This window comes from Takifugu rubripes, chromosome 2, assembly GCF_901000725.2.
Source record: "Takifugu rubripes chromosome 2, fTakRub1.2, whole genome shotgun sequence".
In the NCBI taxonomy this organism is placed as follows: Eukaryota; Metazoa; Chordata; class Actinopteri; order Tetraodontiformes; family Tetraodontidae; genus Takifugu; species Takifugu rubripes.
Window position 1 is genome coordinate 1,661,350 of NC_042286.1, and position 24,448 is coordinate 1,685,797.

The following is a 24,448-nucleotide window of genomic DNA, read 5'->3' on the forward strand; positions in this document are numbered from 1 at the left end:
TCTCCATTCGGTCACACAATATGCCGTATCATTTTATTACACCTCTTTATTTGAGTTTCACACATAGAATAACCCACAGTTTAAGTCTGTTCTTAAGTGTTTTTTTTTAAGATTTGCAAAAATTGTACAACTGCCAGTTGGTGAACATTTACACATTAGCAGTGGACTAAGATTTAGCAAATGTCATAAATAACCTATTTCTTTCAAAAGCATGTCAACATTTTTCCAGAATTAGAAAGAAAATTGCACATATCAATACATTGAAAATTGATTTTATATTCCAATATTTAGAACTAAAGAGAGCCTATAGGGATTTCTAGCTATCGCTGTGTTCAAAAAGATCATACTTCCTTTAAGATTAAAGAGATTTGAGCACCCAGTGGTTAGAATTGATCCAAACCTGTGGGATGATCAGAGGTTTATTGTTTACCTTGGTATATAGAACACATAATGTAAGTATCCTCAGTCATGAATCATTTGTTGCAGAGGATATCTAAAGAAGTCTGCTCTCCTGTTATTGTCTCCTTTACACAAACACACAGATCTCTGCTCTTATAGGAGAATGTGATATTTGAGGGCTCGTGGAACCCTGTTGATGACAAGACGTCCATCATAGCTAAGTGATGCAAACAGCCAGGGATCAGCGGATGACCATTCAGCTGCATATACGCTGTCTTCATGTTCTTCATAGGTGGACACCACACTATCCTTCAGGGGCTCCTTACCCCTAAATCACACACAGAACAGAAAGAACTACTGAGTATGGCAAAAATAAATAAAGGAATACCTGATTCATACAAACTGTACATCAAATGACTGTAAAAAGGTAAAGTTGAGATCTGTTATAGTACATTATTATAAGTTGAGTCCAAACATCAGGTAAACTGTTTCAGGTATCAAATGTGTTAACAGGTCTCCAAACCAATCTGAACTGAAAACAAATAAGTTGTAAAATCTAAATGCTTTTAAAAGCATTTTTAAAAAAAAAATCATTTTGTAATAATGCCATGCTCTGTTTACACTCTGAAAAAAGGAGTAACGCTTTAATATCAAAATAGATAAATAATTGTGCATATGGGTGCATCTTCAGTCTGCTTCAATCTCAAATGGTAAAGACTATTTATTAGATGTTCCAAGAGGGGAGTAAAACATTTTCTATGGTCAAAAGGTTGCAAATTTTGGTAAAATATAGCTTTTAGAACAAAAAAACCCAAATCAACCTACTTAATTTCCTTATAGAAAGGTTAATATTACCTATATAGGTTGAATGGGATAACAGATGGAGGGATGTGATTGATTTAAAACCCACTAAAAAGAGAATATTCTGGTAAAAATTTGAGTTCAAATGTTACAGATGGAAAATCATAAAATACGTTGACGGAACATGGCACATATATATGGTCTCACATATCTACAGGAATCACCAAGACTGCCAAGATATCTTAATGTTAAAAAACAGACGACAACACATCTTAATAAGCCTCAGCAGGTCTTTACTGCAATGCAGACATGTAGTATGTTATTCCTATATATTTTAGCTATTTAAACCAGATTTATATCTTATATGTATTTCTTATTGTGCACTTCTCACCTTTTTATTTGTTATTCTGTGACGTTTCGTGTTGAGAAAGGTTTTTGGTGTTCATGAAACAAAGGAGATGTGCATTGAATGCAGACTTTTGGCTTTGAGGGTATTTATTCCAAATAGGTGAACAATGTCGGAATTGCAAAGGTTTTCATATGTGTCTCCCACTTGTTAGAACTTTCACTTCTTAATACTTGTTTGGAAATCCTTTGTAATCTGAAGTCTGGAATGCATTGACATCACTAAATGCTGATTTCATCCCTGGTGGTGGACCACCAGACCACTACTGCAACTCTCTTCAGATCCTGCTTGTTTTTGGGGTGTTTTCCCTTCAATTTTGTCTTCAGCAAGTGAAAGACATGCTTCAGGACAGGGCATTGCAATAACATTCTGCTTCTTTGCCTAAAAAATCTCTTTCCTTCTTCATCCTCATATCTTCCAAACCCTCTGTTACAGGTTGATTTCTGTCTAATCTGTCAAAAACTGTAAAGGCTTGATTTTTATTCTAAAATATATTTAAGAAACCAGCTTCTTTCACCTGTAAGCTGGTATTCAAGCCTTGGACAATTTAAGTACTTTCCACGAGTCATCTCCTGTCTTAGAAACAGCATTTTTTTTAGATCTCCCTCCATACTTTCTCTTGGTTAATGGTCCAGGGGGTGGGCTGGTCACTCCATAGCATTATTCCTCTTGGTCTGTAACCAAGATGCTGATCAATTTGGGGTCATTGTCTTATTGAAACACATTTGCATATATTTTGCATTTCTTATTTGGAATAATGCACCATGACCCCTTCAAATATTTAGTATATGTATTCAAATTGATCCATGATCCCCTGGCATGTGAAAAACATGTCCAACACAACAAACACCCCCAGATCATGTTGGATTTGACACGATGCTCCCAATTTTCTTCCAGTGCACACTGGTTTGAATCCATTTCTCTTTAGGCCAGTCAATGTGTTCTTTGGCAAACTTAAACTTGCCCACTAAATGTCTTTTTTTTTTTTGCAGGGGCCTTTTTCATAGCTTATAAATCTCCATATGGGGGGTTTCTAGTTGTTACAATACTCAGAAAACACTTGGGCCACACATGGCCCTTTGTGTTTCCCTATAGCCAGTGTAAGGCCAATCATAAATGACTTTTTTTTAAAAATCCATGTTGTGCATGCAATACAACTGTGCAGCTTTTATACTGAAAAGCTTTACTCCGGTATGGATGTATGTGCGTGTAATGTTGAGCCGCTCTAAATGATGCTAGCCACGTTACCCACAAGATGTCAACTCACGCTAAGAGAAGTTGATAACGAATACTGTGTTTTCAACAAGACATGGATTTCCAAGTGTTTCTTTACAGAAATTAAAAGGAATGTCATGTACTTGTGATACATAGGTCGCTCTGTTTAAAGATCAGAATTTGGATCCCCACTACGTGATCAAGCTCAAGGATAAATATAGAAATCTGTCTAATGAAGAGCACGCAAGGGTATCTGATGTGTTGCTAGCAAAACTGCAAACCCAACAAGGACCTTTTACCAAACTTAACAACCCCAGAAATGCAGCTGTCAGGACACGTTATGCAATTTCTCACAAACTCGCCAGAAAAAGTAAGGCCTTTTCTGATGGAGAGTTTATTAAGGAGTGCTTATTGGACTGTTTCACTCTCCCGACGCACTGTAGCGAGGAGGGTTGAGGAGATCGCTCAAAACTTGGAGCTTCAGCTGAAGAACAAATCGACCGAATTTGACTGTTTTTCTCTGGCTTTGAATGAGAGCTGCGAAGTACGTGAGACGGCCTGGCTCCTCATCTTCTTACGTGGGATACAAGACTTTCAAACTACGGAGGAGCTGGCAGCCATGCAGTCAATGAAAGGGACAACCACTGGTCAAGACTCTTTCACAGGGGTAAATGGATGTTTGGACAAGTTAGGACTGAAATGGGACAAGCTGACAGGTGTGACAACAGATGCTGATTGGGAAAAGGGTTGGACTTTTAAAGAGAATGCAGGGTAAAGTGACCCCGTGCAGAAATAAACACGTTTGCATTGTATTATACATCAAGAAGTGTTGTGTTTTATAACTGAACCATATTGTTGATGCTATAACTAAAACAGTTAACTTCAGAGCAAACGCATTCCATCACAAAAAATGTGTTGCTTTTGGAGAATGAGATTGAACAGGTTGAAATAAGCTATCACTTCACCGTCAGGTGGTTCGGCCCAGGCAAAGTGCTAAAAATTGTCAGGGACCTGGGAGACCAAATTCAGCAATTCAGTGTGAAGAAAGGACATGACATCCCAGAGCTTGAATGATGACGACTGGGTGGCAGCCATCTGATTCGCAGTGGATGTGACTGCACTAATGATCGAACTAAATGCCAAAGTGCAGTACAGGAGACTTTTTGTGCATATAAAGTGCACTGAAGGGTTTCCTAAGAAAGTTTTAGTTTCTCTCTAGCCACGTGAAGGACAAGTATGACCCACTTACCAACATGAAAGGAAGCCACAAGATCAGCTGATCGCCCCCACAAGTACCCAACCACGTTAGAACCGCTGCATGGAGAGTTTTCAAGGCGATTTTAAGATTTCAAAAAATCCGAAGAGTGTTTTTTCCTCCCTTCAACTGTAGTGTGGATTATGCAGCATGTAATGATCCGAAGGAACTTATTGACCTGCAGTCTGACTCATTTCTGGGAGAGCACTACAGGCCAGGTTCACTGCTGTCTCTTCTTAAAATTTGTTTTCCCTTCTCCAATCAATGGCCTCACTAATTGAACCACTCGCTGCTATTATTTTGAATCTATCTTTGCTTGACTGTAAAATAACAAAATTCATAGGTTTTTTCTTATTCATTTTGTGAGTTGGAATTTTTAAAATCACACTGTTATATTGAACACAACTGTACCTCCTGGAAAATTGGCACCTTGGCTCAGTTCACCTGCAATATAAAAGGCGTCCCGCATCGTCCCGCTAAACTACCCGATGATGTTGATATAGCTGTCTGTCATATTGTAATTTTGTCCCTTTTGAAACGTCCTGTCAACAAAGATTGATCTCTGAAAGAAAATATTTTTCCCCCATGTTTTCAATCAAACAAATCAAATGTGTACCTACATCATCTTTAATGGAATTGGTAACATGAAATATGTCATGTTTGGGAAGTCCCACTGCTCAGGGCTTGTTTATATACCTAGAAGTTGTGTAGTGATACAGCCCAATTTTCTTTTAATGGATCATAGCAGCGCACTGGTAAGATCATGAGATCCTCGAGCTTCCGAGGAGAAGCTTTATTAGTATATGTAAAGGAATTTTTGAACAATGATACACTCCTATAACTGCCCCAAAACTGTCTATGGAAGAGAATTTATTCAATGTGGAGTGTAGTGCAGCGTAATGATAGATATTACCAAAGAAACAGTTCAAGCTCAGGCTAGCTGGTCAGTTATCAGCAGGCTCCTGCTAGTTCACCAGGCTTTGAGCAGCAGTGCATTTGCTTCAGATTATTTTCAGATGGCCGAGGAAAGACAGGCTTAAAAATATCAGCCGAGGGAAGGCTTTCTGCTGTTGACATCACTGACACTCCTTTCAATTTGTGGAACTGTGAATGGGAATTAAGTCCTTTACACTTAAGCACCCAAGAGGCAGGTCACCAGTCCAGGAAGCAGAAACTGTACCTAGTAGTAACTACAGCACAGGGGTATTAGACAGTCTACCCCAGTAAAAGGAGTGGTAGGTCTATTCTATAGAGGTAACATGGCTGCAAAAAGACCTTATAAACCAAAACATTACAATATCAGTTATAAGCTCACACATTTTACTAGTTAGTGGTTGTTAGTTAGTGGTTGTACAGTAGCCCTGTGTTAAGATTGTAGTTGAGGTTTTTGTATTGTAGGAGTGTGTGCTCCTCTTTTTGTGTTTTCCCTATCTGTGTACATAGATAGGTGTGTTCAGTGACCTGCCAATTGGTGGATTGTCCAGGAGAGACTGAATTTAAACCCAAAGTTGGCTGCCGTCTGAGAGCTCCTCACCTACCTCAATATCCAACAGGCCTCGGGTGTGTTTTTGTGAAATTGTTATGTATAGAGTGAAAAGAAAAGGAGTGAGTGTTTTTAAAGTTCGCTAGGTAGGTGGTTTTCTTTTGTTTTTCACCTGTCAGGTGGGATCTTGGTTGTTTCTGTTCATATAGAGCAATTCTGTTTGTTATTTTGGACTCCAAAAGTTCACCTTGAAGATATTTCTCTTGATGAAACCTTCTGGATTTGATTTTTGACTGAGTCTTGGATTTCAATAAACACTTATGTTAACTTTTGATGAACTTTGATTATATGGTTACTTGGAACTTGAGGAAGCTGGGGCCTTCTTTGAGTTGCACCTAGAAACTATAAATTACTTGACAAATACAATCATTTCTTTATTCAATTAGACACTTTTCTCTTACTTGTCTTCTTGATGATTTTCCTCCCCTTCACTCAACTCTTCCTCATCCACTAAGTGTCCAAAAGGCTCTGATGAGATAGACACCATATTGGAAAGGATGAGACGGCTGTCGCTGCTGGCTGTCAAAACTAGCTGGTCATGGCTATGGTTGTAGCGGACACTCCAAACCCTGGAAAAAAAGAAATCACATAAATTATGGGATGCATTTTGTTCAATGCACCTTCATAATTTCCATCTTATTCCTGTGTATACAGTACTTAGTTGTGCATAACAAGCAGCACGTTTTGCCATGATAAGAATGCGTTACATGAAGACCTGGTTCAGTAGGATTTCTGAAGCAGGAACTGGAAAATTGAAGCTTTCCAGCCTACCTCCTAAGTGACCCCCAGCAAAATGGGAATTGTTCGCCAGCTGGCCAATCAGAAGGCAGGAGACACTTTCAGAAGATTCCCATTTGGAACTCCAAGAAGAAGAGGTGCTTTTTTGCTTTGTTCTAAATTTGCTGAACCTATTAAACCCAAGGTGAGTGGAAAAGATTTGTGTTTGTGGGAGGTGCCATGGGGTAAGGCTGAGGTAACACGTAGGTTCTTTTTGTGTATAATTCACATTTTTTGTTCTTTAGCAAGTGGCGAGTTAGATCTTGGTTTGTTAGGCTTCTTTCATTTATTTGGCACAAGCCCACAGTCTCTCTTACCCAACACTCTGTATTATTGTAAATAAAGACTTAGTATTTTCCATACTCTGTTAATTAACAAGTGTTGGTGTTGTTTTTTGCTATTGCTGGTACAAAGCAGGATGTAATGATGCATTTAAGGTATTGTACTGATGAGAAGAGACACATATTCTTGAAGCAATTGATACTATTGTCCACATAAAAACCAATGCAAGTACACACACAAGCACAAAAAATATACACATCTCTTTTGAAATCCCAGCTGTAGGTATCTAAAGTGACGATATCTGTATTTTTGAAGATAAATTCAGAACCAATGTAATGTAATTTGCATATGTATTGAGTATGAGCGCTTATTTATTTTTTAATATTACATTTAAGTACATTCTCATTTAGTTGTGATGGTGAAGGTAAAACCCGCAACCGTGTTAAGGGAAAAGCAATAGAAGGACGGATGTTAAGGTAATAAAGGGAATTGTTATTCAAAGCTTTACGCCACTAACTTTCCTTATCATAGTAGAGATTAGAGCACAATGTATCTCAGTTTCGCAAATAATTATTTGGATTTTATGTGGATCTTTTGTTTTGATATCGTATTGTTGATTTATTCGCACTGTTAATTTTATTGTTTATCATTGTTTTATTTACATGCTTTGTTTTGACTTTTATTATTTTGTTACTATTATTATCATCATCCTCACCATTATCAATATTATTGTTCCTCAGATAACCTCAAGTCAAACCAACCTTAGCCTTAAAAACAAACATAACCCTCAAACTGTTGTGACCAGCACAAAAATTGTCAGGGAGAAGCAGACTAAAGATAATTTCATATTTCCTTTTAATTTAATTTTTGTTGCTTCACCATTACTATTACTGATGTTTTCCTGACTATGCCTCCTGCTGATGGCTGGCTGGGTAGAGAGAGAGGAGAGGGAGAAGGAGAAGGAGAAGGAGAAGGAGGAGAGGGAGAGGGAGAGGAGAGGAGAGGAGAGGAGAGGAGAGGAGAAGGAGAAGGAGAAGGAGAAGGAGAAGGAGAAGGAGGAGAGGAGAAGGAGAAGGACAAGGAGGAGAGGGAGAGGAGAGGAGAGGAGAGGAGAGGAGAGGAGAGGAGAGGAGAGGAGAGGAGAGGAGAGGAGAGGAGAGGACGGGCACAGAGCACAGGAACACATACAAAAATACACTATTTATTCAGCGGGGCCGGAGGTCATCATGCAGCTCCGAACGTGGCGATACCTGTAAATGAATACCGAAGGGGGGGGGGGGAGAAGCAGAAAAACTACACAATAATCAGCATAACTAGTCTGCTTGATGAGGAGGAGGAAAGGAGAGGAAAGGAGAGGAGAGGAGAGGAAACCATGTGGGGTGACAGAGGCCTGTCAGGTGATCATGTTTCCGGACCCCGGCAGCCTTGGCCTATAACAGCATAGCTAAGACGTGACCTAAGGATTAGACGGCCCCCTAAGTATGATAATTTGTCAACTTTACCATCTTTGAGATGAAAGCTACTATTCTACTACACATAAAACATTTTTACCTCTTTTAATGAAATAATGGTGGCAATAGACTGGTTTGGTCAATTGTAATTGCTGATTTGTATTATCATTTCAATTAATAAAAAGAAATTTGTTTCTGATAACAACTTTATGAAGGGACATTATATGTAAATTAACATTTTCCTTATGTATTGAAAAGAACATAATCATTAGGAAAACGTGAAGGTGACGTCCCTGCACAATACTCACCAGTGCGAATGCTCCTCCAGGGTCTTGACAGGCTCCTGAACATTGCGGACATCCCAGAACTTGACCTTACAGTCATCTCCACAGCTGGCGAGATAGTATTGGCGGTTGGGGTTGAAATCTAGGTCACGTACCAGCTGGCCATGGGCACTCTCTATACAGTAGATTTGACTGCACAGGACAGGAGAGACAGAATAATTAGAAAAGGTGGTGATAAAATAGGCAAGAGCAAGTGACTGACAGGGGTGCTGGCTTCAAAATGTCTCTTTGGATCGTTCTAGATACCTTTAATTGATTTATGATGTATATTTCTTTCTATAAGTATCACTGGTTTATCTACAAGGTTTCTTGGCTAATGTGGTGATTTCTTTGGAATTTTTCTTTATGTAATAATTTATTAATTTATGATCTGGAGACAGCAGGGTGTTTCACCACGTCAGCCCAGATATCAAAGTTATTAATGACTAATGTACTGGGCAAAGTTTACATTGGCACCTAGAGGCAATTTTAAATCTCCAGGCAACCTAATGTGCTTGTTTTTCTGGACTGAACAAGGAAACTAAAATACTCATAAGAAAGCAAATGCATCGTGAACACAAAGATGTAACGCAGACCTGTATTTTATGGGATAACTGTGCCAACCACCACCTTGTCCATTTTTAGAAAAAAATAAGAAAATGGGCAACTTCTTCAATTTAATCCCTCCTACCAAACCATAAATAAAAATGGGGGCTTACACTCGTCAAAGGTGTACCAGCAGAAATCCAGGACACCAAGATTATATCAGTAACCTTGTGAGCTACTGGAATCAATTAGGAAAATCTGAACTGGATTTAAAAACTGAACAAATGTAGGTCTGAAAATACACAAAAATTCCCTCAGAACAAAGACAAGCTGAAATGAATACTTGATAAACCAAGCAAAAAGTTTAAACATACTTATCTATTATCTGTAAATACATAAAGTGTATAGATCATCACAAGGTGTTACATAACTTCACAAAAATTTCCAATTCTCAAGAAAGTGTCATCAACCAAATTACATCTATGGTCATGAAAAAGGCAACACAAGGTAATCTATAAATAGTTTGCCTACACAGCACATATCAATGGTTGACGATGACGACAGATGTGCGTCTTTTCCTTTCAACTGTACTAGAACAATCTTTGTCAGACACTTAAGGTATGTTTCCACTGTGGGGGTTCCTGGTACAGGAAATCCTGGGGGCAGGAACTTCACAGGAACCTTTCACTTGGCCCTCTTGAAGATTGTGTTTCCACTGCAGGGTAGGACAAGGTCATCAAGAGACCTAAATGGCCACCCAATGGTTTCAAGAAAAATCGCTTAGCACATATACTGAGAAGGTTATTTTTAAATTATTGTTAGCAGAGTGACAGGAAGTATGTGACATCATGGATGCATTTAAATGCATGCTAACCAGCAATGATGGTTAAATTGTGTGTATGTGTGCATGTGACCATAGGATGAAAATCATCACCCTGAGTTAAAGGGTGGTTGGTGTTCATCCTGGATGCCTGTAACGCACTCCCCACACAAAAAGGAAATGGAGCAAGAAATTAGGTTAGTTTGGTTCTTGCCCTGGGAGGGGTTTTATAACCTCCCTGTCCACACACACATGTATGTGCACTTGGGTCCTAGGCCAATATGGGAGTGACCTGGGACCTTTCATATGTGTAAGTGTGTGATTGTGTCTACATGAGCATTGAAGATTAGAGCTTTGACCCAGACAGGCGTAGTAATCTCAAGTCATCCATCTCAAAGTGTGGCAGTGGAGGGATAGCACAGGGTCAGGGGACCAATGACACACATTCTTTGGCACTTTTAGGAAAAAAACAAACCAAAACACAAAATCGTGAAAACCCATTCATGGAAGGGTTGATATGGATAAATATAGATGAGTGCTGGTAGGTAAAATAGAAGGTAGGTGGACACATACACAATGAAACACACATTTTCCTCTTGGCTTAGTTTGGGTGATAAATTGCTCTACCTTGGGAATTGACTGAACCACACACACACACACACACACACACACACACACACACACACACACACACACACACACACACACGCACACCTCACACACTGCTGTTTCCATGACAACTGCTGTGGAGCGGGAGGTGGGACAAGAATAATCACAAGAGCAGGGCAATCATTTCATTGCTGATCAAAATTAAAGCTCAGCTTTGAGGTAGAAAGAAAGGGAGAGCAACTGGGGGCGGAAAGGAAAGACGGGAGTCTGGCCGTGCATAAAAGTAAGGGATCATTACATCAAACAGCCTAATGACTTGGGATGCTTAAAGGGCGTGCCCAGAACAATCACAAAAAAAACTACCAACATGCAAAAAAAGTATAACATGACATTTTTATTGTCATATAGACACTGTATCAGCTAGGACACAGTCAAGGTGAATTTATGTTGCATTCTATTAAAATCTCTCTATTAAAAAAAAAAAATTAAACAAGTGTCAATGAAGCTGACATTATATTTGTTTGAATACTCAGATATCAGAATTCATCAGCAGGCAATAATATCTTAGCAATACTACTGTTATTATTAAATACAAATATATTATTAGTTGTAAAATAAAATAGCTACTGTAGCTATGTATAAAACTAAAATGCATTGGACCACATACATTTTAATAATGAGTATGCCTACCAAAAGTCAGACTTGGCTAAATTGATGATACTGTATTGCAGTTTCAGATCTACAGCCTTTCAAAAAAGGGTGCTGAAGATTGAGACTTGAGTACGGTAACTACATTTTGATAAGCATGCATGGACATACTGATAAATCCCAAGCTTCTGATGTACAGTATGCTTATTTTGTGCTAATTAATGAATAGGGGACATTGTTGTCTGTGGTGCAACAATGAGCCAAGTGTGGTTTGTAGCACAAAAGACTGTTCCACTTATGTTAGCTTCTTTGTCATAGAGCTGGCTGGGGGGGGGAATTAAAAAAGCAAAACTGTGATGTAAAAATCTTCCATAAACTTCTGTAACACCTAAATGTCTGAAGCCACGAATGGGAAAATGCAGGGTGAAAATATCAGAATTAATTTACAAAAGTTTACTGATTCAGTGGTATGGAGCCATTTCAAAATGAGCAGACATGTTTAGTCCAATGCCTTGGAATTCAAAACATGTATTGCTAAGGCTGCATTTTTCACACAATTTAAAGATAAGCAAAGCAATGAAAGGCAAGCAGTGTGAATAAGGGTTCACCTACAGTACAAGGTATTTTGAAGCACCATTTAATATGAATATGCAGAAGAGATAGTTCTAAAAACAAAAGATGATGTCACCTAGTCCTCGACGACAACTGCTGTTTACATGCAGGAGCAAATCATAAAAATCTATCTGCCCATCTATCTATCACCAATTACATTGGTTCCATTTTTTTCATATCTGCACTTTGTCCTCCCACCCTCCTCATCTTTTTCAAGCCCCTGCTTTACTGCAGCATCCCAAGTAGTTTCTGTATTCACCCTGCAGTGCATGGTGTCTGGCTGCAGCCTAGCAGCTATTACACAGATCAGTGTGCTCTTATCGCTCCTTGCTGTGGACTGTCGGTTAACCCAAGAGCATTGTGCACAAATACACATCCTTCTGAGTATGTCTATCTTCATAAAGTCTTTCATTGACGATGCATTCCCAAGCCCCTAGCCGTCACGACTAATCCACGGCCATCCAAAATATCCTCAATTCGATAAAAAGTCCCAAGTTTGAGAGTGAAATGTGTACTGTATAGCAGATACATGAAATCACACATACATATGCAGAGTTTTACAGTATGGCCAGTACAGCCTCCACATTATAGTCAGCTATATTTAAATAATTTCTCTTTCTGTCCTCAATATTGGAGCAGAGATTCAATAATTTACATAATGCTGCATACTACATCGGTGCTACTCAGACAAGGAGCCATATTTTTATTTTAATAAGCACTGATATCTTTTTTTAAAGCACAGCATGTCAGGAAGATTGGCTGTCATTCAATATTCTATTCCTTTCAAGGGTCTTACATTTTTAACCTTTTGATGTTCCTTTCAAATGGACCTTTGTTCCGTCAAACCAAAAACTACGCTGATAAAAAAATGCAACCAATTAAAATGTTGTAAATTATTATTTATCCCTGTCAAATGTGAATTAATATAAAATATTTTCAATCCTTAAACTGCCACATTTTGGGCATGACGCACTTCTACTTTATGGTTTTAAAAACACACAAAATAGATCTCTTGTCTACTGATCTACCACCACCCACAGACTGAGATGGACCCCAGCACCCTGCCTGTGACCCCAAAAGGGATATAGTGGTCAAAAAAACATAAGACTCTTCATGTAAGATGGATTCATATTGGTTTGATTATTGTTTATGTACAATAGTATTTCTTGGTTGGTGTCAAATACTCATGTTAAGCACTCCTTGCACAAAAATGTTTTTCTAGCTACCTACAGTACATGTAAGATTTTCACTTATTGATAATAATATAATGGCCACACTGCTTACAGCCATCAGGAGTGAAAAGTACGCCCTCACCGTGGCAGCAAAAAGTCCCATAGCAACTCCCCTGATCCTTTTTGATTCAAATTTTATGATTTCCTAGGTGAAAAATACATTAGAACAGTCAATCTGCTCATCAACTCTAGATAGGGCATACTGGGTGGATCCTGAGGTTCACCCAATACCTGGGGGGTGTTAAACTGGATTTTAGAATTAGTGGGTGACCTGTGGATCTGTCTGATTTTGTATTTCCGCGTCCAACCCCTGGGAAATACCCTTCATCGTTATCGGCTGTGTCAGTGCCTGAATCCCAGCTTACCGAGTTGTGCTCCATGGGCTCAGGATCAAGTTCCATGATAATATGGAGTACCTCCTCAGCGCTATAGTACAGTGCCAGCAAAGAAGTGAATTCTCCCCTCCTTTGTATTTTTGTGCACAGGGCTGCAGCTGCAGGCTTGTGAAAGAAATCAAGGCCTGCTTAATTTTCCAAAGCAAAGGTAACCATCAAAGTAATATAGATAGAGGGCAAAGGGCACTGGGAAAAAGAAAGAAAAATGCCTTAAATGGTTACAAAGAGGATTTCAATGGGTTTTACAGGGTACTTTTAGGTCATGTCGTATAATCAACAATATGCATTAAAAAGAAAAGACATGTATTAGAGAAGGTAAAAGCACAAAAATGTGCTTTGGAGCATCGAAGGGTTAGGCAGAGTCTACTGCCACTGCTGGGATGTTTTCCCCTCTCCTTGTTTTAGAGCATTGAACTGGGAGCATGTGCGTGAACACATAGTGTCTTTACCTTACTGTCCATACATGTAATATAGTCAGAACCAAAAAAAAGCTGAAGCTGTTGGAGGGTTAGAGTTTGATTTTAGGTGTCAATTACAACTAGGCAAGGCTGAGGCATTTATCATCCTTTTAATTATTTGTTTTTTTGTTTTTTAATCTTTTCAGAAAAGGTCCTTTAGTACAAATAATGCAAAAGCATGGGTAAAAAAGAATGAGATACTGAGGTCCTGATATTTTTAATAACTACCTACTTATAACCAACAACCAAATTAGATTCCCAAATGGCATTAAAACTAATCTCTCAACAGTCATCAGGTGAAAGGCCAGAGCATCTGTCTGGCAACGCCGGCTGTGCAGGCCTGACAATCCAGACCGATTCTCTTGCCTGTTCCCAACGGTGAAATGACCTCCTGACCGCTGTCAGAACAGGGGCAACCCTCTCTTCCTTCAAGAAGCTCTTGAAGTCACAGCTCTTCTGAGAGCACCTGCTCTCCTAACAACACTTATCCTTCTCCTCCTATCTCATCTCACCTCCTCTCTCCTTCGCTCCTGTTTATGTCTCTCCTCACTCCCTCAATAGCTCTTGATTGTTGGTTGGTAGTTACAATAGCAGCTAGCTTTGGACTGTAAGTTGTTTTTTTCACAATATTCCTCTCAATTGCTCGGTGGCTTGCTTGTGTCTCTCACTGTATGTCACTCTTTATAAAAGACTCTACTAAATACCAAGATATAACCATATTCCTGCCGCTTGTCCCAATATATAACACTATAGTGTATTTTGCATTTATTTTGGACAAATAGATGTTTAATATAACTTTCAACAATACTGAGAGATACAAGTAATACAACAAAATTAAATAAAATACTTTTCAAAACTCAAATCCCATATTAGCGATACAAGAGAAAAACATTTCAGAATGATTTTAACATCTATTACACCACATCTGTTAGATTGCAATAGGAATAGTAGGAATAATAAAAATAGACCATATAAAATAAAAAGACTGAAAAAAACATTATTGCAAACATTCTCAGGTGAATTGTGCATGTGATCCATGTGTAAACGTTTCTATTAAATTATAAATAATGGAAGTAAATAAATTTTGACTGTCAACATCCCTAATCAATTAATGTTTTGAGAAATAATATGTTGAAATGACTCATTTGGCCTAAACAGCAATCTGAAAATCTCAGCTAACCTTTGCAAAAACTAAATAAGAGATCACTCTGCAGCATTCATAGTTACCGTAGTCTTGGTAACTAAGTACAGGTTTCAGATACCAAGCTAATAAATGATCTTAATAAAAATAGCCAATAATGTCACAACAGCCAATAATGCTGTTTGATCTGTCCAATTTCCTGTGTGAAAGTGGTGCCCACTAAGAAAAAGCGACAAATATAGATCCAAGGTAGGATCCTACATGGATACAATGACCTGGATGACTGAGAATTTACACAGAAGACAAATATAGAGAAATGTGATGTTCTGAGAATAGGTTTTAAGGACACATAAAGGTCTTTTTTTGTAAGATAAGCCAATTACTAGAATTACTACCCTTAAAATCACCAGCAAGCCATTGTGGGTGCAACTATCCAAATTTATCATTGAGTTATTTACATCCCCATAATTTTTGAGTTTCTCTTTCCAAAATACATAGACCTTTTAAGAAATGCATATAAGATATTACATGTATTGTCACTACATTGTAGTAGACTGTAGACTCTACTAAAAAAAGTGGTGCTGCCATCTGGTCCATCCTTTTGTACTGACAGCAAGAACAGCACTTGCGTATCTTTCGAATGAGCACAGCAGGAGGAGACCAGCTAAACGGGGGTGTGCAGAAACTCTATAATTTGTTATGATGCCGACAGGAAGAGATCTCAGTGATTCAACTATCTTATCAGTGCCAGTGATACACATCTACACATATTCTTTCTCTCTGTCTCGCTCGCTCAATCAACGCTACTGTCACTCTCTTCAGCATGATGTTATCATGGCAATGAATAACAGGCTGATTATCAGCTCTCTAACAGCTACTCCATGAGCACAAATGCTGACCTCACTTGTCACATACCCCACATCCACAGGAAATACTTTCAAAAATGGACACACAAAGCATGCCAGTGCACAGAGTTATAGCTGAAAACCAGCACTTACAAGATAAATGAATGGGAGTATACAAGATCTGCATTGTAGTGCACTTATAATACAGATATTCTGTTCAATTTTGAGACCACAATAATTAATAACAATTATTATTGTTGTATTGTTGTAAAAACTACTCTAGATCTTAACTACTATGACACCTAGTAATAATAATACATTTTATTGAAATTTCTTTTTTAACAAAAAATGCTACAAAGCAATCAAAGAGAAGTTAAAAACAGATGCTAATCCAGGTGCTCAGTAAGGTCTGAGAAATTTACCGTGATTCTCTTTACTTGTGATTCCACACACCCCATGCTCTAGTTGCACAATTTATCTGCATATAGTTCTATTGAATCGTTTATTCAATAATTCAAAACAAACATCTATATGGAAATTCTTCTAATCAAATGAAATGTACTTAGTTCCTGTAGCAATCGCAAAAATAAATGCAAATTCTACGCTGCCCTGAATTCTGCTCTAGCTTACAGCTATGACATTTTAAGGGAAGCTTTAAGGAAAGCTATGTCATAAAACATCTCTAATATTTTCAATCACTGTAATAAATTAAATTGATAACCTTGAAAATCACTGAAGGTATGAATGATGTAGTATTATTTGAACACCTAGTGAAAATATTATGCTCCGACAGTTCAACTTAACCAATACTTCCTGCACATGGCTCTAATGTTGGGTTGAACTTGAGGTTTAAAACCAGCCAGGTGCAAAACCTTGATTCTTTAATAACAGTGATAAAGCTCATAAACAAATGTTATATGTTGATGTGTGCCTTCTACCACCATCATAACTACAATATACTGTATACAACCATGTTCAACTTTGTCTCTTAAAAAATAATAAAAAATCTGAAAATTAGACATCAAGATGTGTCTTTCAGTGTCATTATTCACTGATATATGATTCTGTAGAGTGATGACTTTTTTTAAGCACCAAACAACACAAAAGCACCAGATAATATTTTAGTATGCTATTTCATAGTACAGTATAGTGTGTTATGTAGGATGTTAGATGGTTCCATTTTACAAGAGTGAAAAAACGTACCTCATGGAGCGAAGGTCCCAGCCACGGATGCTTGTGTCATTTGCTGAGGCAAACTGGCTGCAGTTGTGGTGGGGGCTCCACTTGCCTGAGGTAAACTTAAGTTGGCCTTTGCCTTCCAGGGTTACACTGCTGGAAATCTGCGAAGGGTACAACGACCTTCATGATTTTGCCATATACTGTATGTGTGCGTGTGTGTGTGTGTGTGTGTGTGTGTGTGTGTGTGTAGATATATTTAGAGCTATTTTAGCCTGGCCAAATAAACCTAAAACAAAACAGCTGATGAAAATAGAATAGCATAACTGAAAATAAAATAATTAATGCATTTTATGTTATTTTCAATCCTGTGTCAACTTTTACCCAATTCTGTGGCTATCTGTGGGTTATGAGCTCATCTTCCCTTTCTTTCCCTCCTGTTTCAGCCTGTTGGAGCAGGGATCAATGATTGCTCAGTCAAAGAACAGTTCCCTGGCACACTCATTGTTTCATTTCATTTCATTGCTGAAGTATACTGTTAGATGGAAGGAACAGTAATGAGAGCAGGAAGGAAGGAGAAAAGCAGAATGGATAAAAAGAGGCTGAATGAAAAAAGCAGCAGGTGAAATAGGACAGATACATTCAGAAAAAGAAGGTGCAAGATTCATGGGTTTCTACTTGGTGTTAAAAGTCCAAACCACAACTGGTAAAAAGTCTCAGAAGTCTTTTCCTCACATATGACTCTCAGTGTTGCCATAGACAAAAATGGGATGCAAACTAAGCTACTAAAGACATCTCCGACAATACATGCATACTTTTTAATATTGTGCTACTTTCAAGGTAGGTACTTGGATCAAAAAACCCTGGGTGGGGCTTGAGGCTTACTCGGTACTGATTGAGCAGGATGTGAGGCCTACAAAAATCACAACAAACTTTCTCAAATTCTTCATCCAAATGCTTTCTCCTCTCGTTTATAGCATCTACCGCCACGTACATGAACACACAAACCACAAAACCACCTCTTTCCATGTTGATCTCTAGCTGTATGCTGGCCTGTCGACCTCCGACCCTGCTGACCCACTCTACTCTTATACCAGCAGCTTGTACTATTAATGTATTTCCCTGATCCCTGCTTATTCTCTCCTCTACCTGTCCTCCCCCTTCTCCTCTCTCTCTACCCAGGTGGCCATCACCAGGAGAGTCCCCCTAACCTTATAAGTCAACCTCCTATAGCTTCTTTACAAATGCACTCCAAAAAAATGTCACACATGCAGACGTAGGGAATTATTTAATAACAGTGTATCTGCATACATGCATCTAGCAGCATAACGAGGATCAGACATGTACAAAAATGCTGACCATTGTCCATTTGCAGGTGGTTTGCAAACCAATCATAATTCAGCATCTGAACATTCTCTGGAGACTCATATTTTCTCACATATGTTTGTGGGAACACATATAGAATAATGTTTCGTGTGTGCTTTGAGCTGGTAAATACATTCTTACCGAACTTCAGCAACAATTCTAATTGGTGAGCAATACACATGCTTGCACAGACACGTATGGATAACACCACTGCTCATATTCCCCTAAACAATGCACAGCAGTATGCCTTTAAAGATGATCTGTGTATGTGCACACGCGTTCTAGGGCAAACACACAGAGCATGCAGAAAGAAATGTATACATCCATGCTGCAGCTAGACACAGCTTGAAATAAATACTGTACTAAACAAGAGTAAAGTAGAAGGTGTGATGAAAGGAGGGAGGAAGATTAACATTCTTATCAGTGCTGGAAGAACATGCCCTGACTGCCAAGATTTCTCTCTTCCATTCCTTTATTCTGCAGCATCCCCCTGTCTTTTCTTATCTGAATCTCCCTCTTCCTAATCTGTCCTTCTAATCAAATAGGCCTCTTGTTAGTCACGTTATTTTAATGCCGCTTACTTTCCTTCTGTAATTCTTACTTTTCCTGACTAAATGTGTGCATGTGTGTGTGTTTGTGTGTGTGCACGCGCACATGCATGTATACAGCTCTGCAAAAAATATATCAGTTTCACCGATTTTACTAGTTATAGGCACATGATTTATGTTTCTTTGAATTTTGTTTCACTTCAAATTCCAAAAAATACTGATTTTAGCTTGATTATTCATTTGCTAAAAATGAAAATAAAGTTAAGACAACAAAAAATATTCATTGCTATTAAACCTGAATAGAATTTTAAGTATATGTTGATTTTTAAACAACACAATACTAATATATCAACCTAGGTACAGATCATTAATCAGTTCATCATGGAATAACACTTATTTATCACATATTTCGTGGATCTTAGAATGCTGCCTATCAGTGTTTCACATAGTTGTGGGTGAATTAATGCCACCTCTGGTGCCACATGTCAAACAGTGTATGTTTGATGGCTTGTGTGGTTTCTCATTTTATTCTCATTTTAAAGGTTTGCAATGGGGTTCAGGTCTAAACCTTGGACTGGGTCTTGATCAAGTGGATCTTAATTATTACCAAGACAATAAGTTTGTTTACATCCGCATCTAAAGTGGACACCCTCCTCTATCAATTGGCTCTAAATAATTCCTGCAACAGAATTTTCGGACTACAAAGCAGTTTGCACTAGTAGAATTATTGGTGGAGTCAATCCTGAATTAATTAACCTTGAGACAAGGGGAACGCCAGTTTTTCAATTACACAAAGCCAGTTTAGATTAACTCTGAGTCCGTTACCTGGGCAACATACTTTGCTTCACCTAACCCTGAGATTCCCTTGCTCTTCAGATGACTGAGGGCAGTTGCAGACATGATGTCAAAGTGCAGATATGTCACAGAAATCTCTATCAGAAGGGGATTATCAGACCCCGATTGGTTCTTTAATCATTCCCTGATTACTATCTAGGTTTGCCAACTTTCTGAACTGAAAATAAGAGACAGGGGGCACCAGTGATGTAATGTATTTAATAACATTGTTTAAAAAATGTATTATTATATTAATTATTAATCTATTATAGTTCTAAATAGAATGGTTAAAGTGTTTTTTTTAATAACTGATGTCAGAGTTAACCTTAAATCTCAGTTTATGAGTGAGAAGATTGTGGTTTAAAATAACTATGCTGAGTCAGGTTACTTTTCCTGTCACTCCTAGCTTATCTAGCAAACAGACTTGAGTTTAACTAAATTAATATGATTATTAATATATACTACATCAGCCTCTGGAGATACCCGGTAGACAACAAACTGTAAATGACCTCCCTGACTCCTTTGAAGCTGCTCTTTCCTCCGTGGTTGTCTCCTGACCCGGGCGGTTTAACCTCAGTGGTTCCTCCTGACTAATGGAGCCATTTTATTGGCAGATGTGCAGTTGGCTTTTGTATGAATTATCGCTCACATTTTCCTACAATCCCTGCCTCCTCCTTTTCTACACTTGTTCCATCGCTTTTTTTTTGCCACAGCATTTGTCTTAGGAACAGATCTTAGGAACAGTGACAGGGCTTTTAATTGGCCACAACATCCGCATTCCCATGGCAACAGTGAAACAGCAACTTAACAGTGTCTCATTGATTAATTAGAACCTGACTGTAATAAAAATTGCCCAACATATATTTTTCAAAAATATCAGTTATCAGTTCAAAAAGGACATGTTAGTGTCCAAATAAAGAACAATTTTGTTTCTCTCTGATTAATATTTTAATACACATCGACTCGGTCAGCGATTTCCTGCCACAAAAGCTCTTGTTCCCTTGTTGCTAATGCAGTATATTTTTTTAAAGTATTCTTCATTAATTTTTTCATCCCTACTGGTGAGAAGTAGGATTGAGGCTTGGTGGTGGTGGTGAATCCATTGATAAGGCCTTTTTTATCCTCATGCACAAGCTCAACTCTTTGATTCAGTGTTTATTGAACGCTTAACACCTGTCCTGTAGCCAAAAACTGAATTTGACAGCTCGGAGTTGGGAAGCCTAGAATTCAGGTTTTGACTCAGAAATTGTAAAAGCCATTTTACAGTAGCCAGATTATGGATGGAGACAAGCCATCTTCCCCCACTAGGTGGCACTTTACATTGTTTTACTTTGTTTTTCTTTGGCCACACCTCTTGGCTTTTTACACCACAACAATTCCTAAAGAAGTTAGCAGACAATGTAGCAGCCACAGCTAAATCAACAGGAGTGATGGACAAGTTCAAGCATCAGTAAACGTGTGACTCAATCATGACAAGTACTGTCCATTGAATATAGCTTACTTGGTACAACCCAAGTTGTACACAAAGAAACAATGGAAGGCGATATGGTGTTGAGGGGAAAAACCATTTAAATATGCACATTTGTATTTTATATGATGCAAGAGACAGCGTGAACAGTTGAAGCTACTGCTGTTGCAGAGAAAGGATATGTGCATTTAAACACTGAAACCACATTGTTGTTATCAAAAAATGAGTTATGAAAGATGCATGATTTGCTCTGTGTGTGTGTGTGTGTGTGTGTGTGTGTGTGTGTGTGTGTGTGTCGTACAATAGCTTGTGTGGAACTCTCCTGCAGATCCCAGAGTAAGGCGTGGTTATCAGCCAAAGAGATCAAACGTTTGCCATCGCCCATGGGCTCCCACAGCACACTGTAAATCCCACAAAAGAAAGTTAATTGTAATCATCCATCCATCCATCCATCCATCCATCCTCTACCGCTTATCCGGGTCGGGTCGCGGGGGCAGCAGCCTAAGAAAAGAAGCCCAGACTTCCCTCTCCCCAGCTACTTCTTCCAGCTCATCCGGGGGGATCCCCAGGCATTCCCAGGCCAGTCGAGAGACATAGTATCTCCAACGTGTCCTGGGTTTTCCCGGGGGTCTCCTGCCGGATGGACATGCCCCGGATGGACATGCCCTGAACACCACACCAGGGAGGCGCCCAGGGGGCATCCTGACTAGGTGCCCAAGCCACCTCATCTGGCTCCTCTCAACACGGAGGAGTAGTGGCTCTACTCCGAGCTCCTCCCGGATGGCAGAGCTTCTCACCCTATCTCTAAGGGAGAGCCCAGCCACCCTACGGAGGAAGCTCATTTCGGCCGCTTGTACCCGTGATCTTGTTCTTTCGGTCATGACCCAAAGCTCATGACCATAGGTGAGGGTAGGAACGAAGATCGACCGGTAAATCGACCACTACGGACTGGTGCAGAGTCTGCATTGCTGCGGACACCTGTCGATCTTCTGCTCCATTCTTCCTTCACTCGTGAACAAGACCCCGAGGTACTTGGACTCCTCCACTTGGGGCAGGATCTCCTCCTTGACCCGGAGAAGGCACTCCACCTTTTTCCGGTTGAGAACCATGGCCTTGGATTTGGAGGTGCTGATTTTCATCCCAGCCGCTTCACATGCGGCGGCGAACCGATCCAGTGATAGTTGGAGGTCACGGGCCGATGACGCCAACAGGACCACATCATCTGCAAAAGCAGAGACCCGATCCTGAGGTCACCAAACCGGACCCCCTCAACACCATGACTGCACCTAGAAGTTCTGTCCATAAAAGTCACGAACAGAATCGGTGACAAAGGGCAGCCCTGGCGGAGACCAACCCTCACTGGAAACGAGTTCGACTTACTGCCAGCAATGCGGACCAAACTCTGACACCGATCGTACAGGGAGCGAACGGCCCATATCAGGGGGCCCGGCATCCCATACTCCCGGAGAACCCCCCACAGGACCCCCCAATGGACACGGTTGAATGCCTTCTCCAAGTCCACAAAACACATGTGGACTGGTTGGGCAAACTCCCATGCACACCTCGAAGATCCTGCTGAGGGTGTAGAGCTGGTCCACTGTTCCACGCCCAGGACGAAAACCACATTGCTCCTCCTGAATCCGAGGTTCGACTATCCGGCGGACCCTCCTCTCCAGTACCCCTGAATAGACCTTAACAGGGAGGCTGAGGAGTGTGATCCCCCTATAGTTGGAACACACCCTCCGGTCCCCCTTCTTAAAAAGAGGGACTACCACCACAGTCTGCCAATCCAGCGGCACTGCCCCCGATGACCACGCGATGTTGCAGAGTCGAGTCAACCACGACAGCCCTACAACATCCAGAGCCTTAAGGGACTCTGGGCGGATCTCATCCACCCCCGGGGCCTTGTCACTGAGGAGTTTTTTGACTACCTCGGCAACTTCAGCCCCGGAGATATGAGAGCCTATCCCCAGGTCCCCAGGCCCTGCTTCCTCATTGGAAGGCGCGCTGGTGGGATTGAGGAGGTCCTCGAAGTATTCCTTCCACCGATCCACAACATCCCGAGTTGAGGTCAGCAGCACACCATCACCACTATACACAGCGTTGACAGTGCACTGCTTCCCCCTCCTCAGATGCCGGATGGTGGTCCAGAACCTTTTCGAGGCCGTCCGAAAGTCGCTCTCCATGGCCTCACCGAACTCTTCCCATGCCCGGATCTTTGCCTCGGCAACAGCCATAGCTGCACTCTGCTTGGCCTGCCGGTACCTATCTGCTGCCTCAGGAGTCCCACAGGCCAGTAAGGCCCGATAGGACTCCTTCTTCAGCCTGACGGCATCCCTCACCGCTGGTGTCCACTAGCAGGGTTCGGGCATTGCCGCCATGACAGGCACCAACCACCTTGCGGCCACAGCACCGGTCAGCCGCCTCAACAATGGAGGCACGGAACATGGTCCACTCAGACTCAGTGTCCCCCGCCTCCCCCGGGACATGGTCAATGCTCTCCCGGAGATGTGAGTTGAAGCTCCTTCTGACGGGAGATGTGAGTTGAAGCTCCTTCTGACGGGAGACTCTGCCAGGCGTTCCCAGCAGACCCTCACAATACCTTTGGGTCTGCCGGGTCTGTCCGGCATCCCCCCCACCATCGGTGCCAACTCACCACCAGGTGGTGATCAGTTGACAGCTCCGCCCCTCTCTTCACCCGAGTGTCCAGAACATACGGCCGCAAATCCGATGATACAACCGCAAAGTCAATCATCGATCTGCGGCCTAAGGCGTCCTGGTGCCAAGTGCACATGTGGACACCTTTATGCCTGAACAAGGTGTTTGTTATGGACATTCTAAGACGAGCACAGAAGTCCAATAACAAAACACCACTCGGGTTCAGATCAGGGGGGCCGTTCTTCCCAATCACACCTCTCCAGGTCACACTGTCGTTGCCAACGTGAGCATTGAAGTCACCCAGGAGGACGAGGGAGCCCCCAGAAGGAGCACTCTCCAGCACTCCCTCTAAGGACTCCAAAAAGGGCGGATACGCTGAACTGCTGTTTGGACCATAGGCACAAACAACAGTCAGGATCCGGCCCCCCACCCGAAGGCGAAGGGAGGCTACCCTCTCATCCACCGGGGTAAACTCCAATATACAGGCACTAAGCTGGGGAGCAACGAGAATTGCCACTCCTGGCCGTCGCCTCTCACCATCGGCAACTCCAGAGTGGTAGAGAGTCCAACCCCCCTCGAGAAGACTGGTTCCAGAGCCCTTGCTGTGCGTTGAGGTGAGGCCAACTATGTCTAGTCGGAAC

At 40.7% G+C, this 24,448-nt stretch overlaps 1 protein-coding gene across 1 annotated transcript in view; it reads right to left on the reverse strand.

Moving 5' to 3' along the window:
* The window catches only part of eipr1 (EARP complex and GARP complex interacting protein 1), a 33,229-nt gene continuing 8,781 nt past the window's right edge, over positions 1-24,448 (reverse strand). The window contains exons 5-9 of the mRNA XM_003962275.3: positions 21,451-21,550; positions 16,962-17,098; positions 8,438-8,605; positions 6,021-6,188; positions 1-727 (exon numbers count right to left, since the gene is read on the reverse strand). Coding sequence (XP_003962324.2) covers positions 553-727; positions 6,021-6,188; positions 8,438-8,605; positions 16,962-17,098; positions 21,451-21,550 — 748 coding nt within the window. The 3' untranslated portion in view covers positions 1-552. The remainder of the gene's footprint in view (positions 728-6,020; positions 6,189-8,437; positions 8,606-16,961; positions 17,099-21,450; positions 21,551-24,448) is intronic.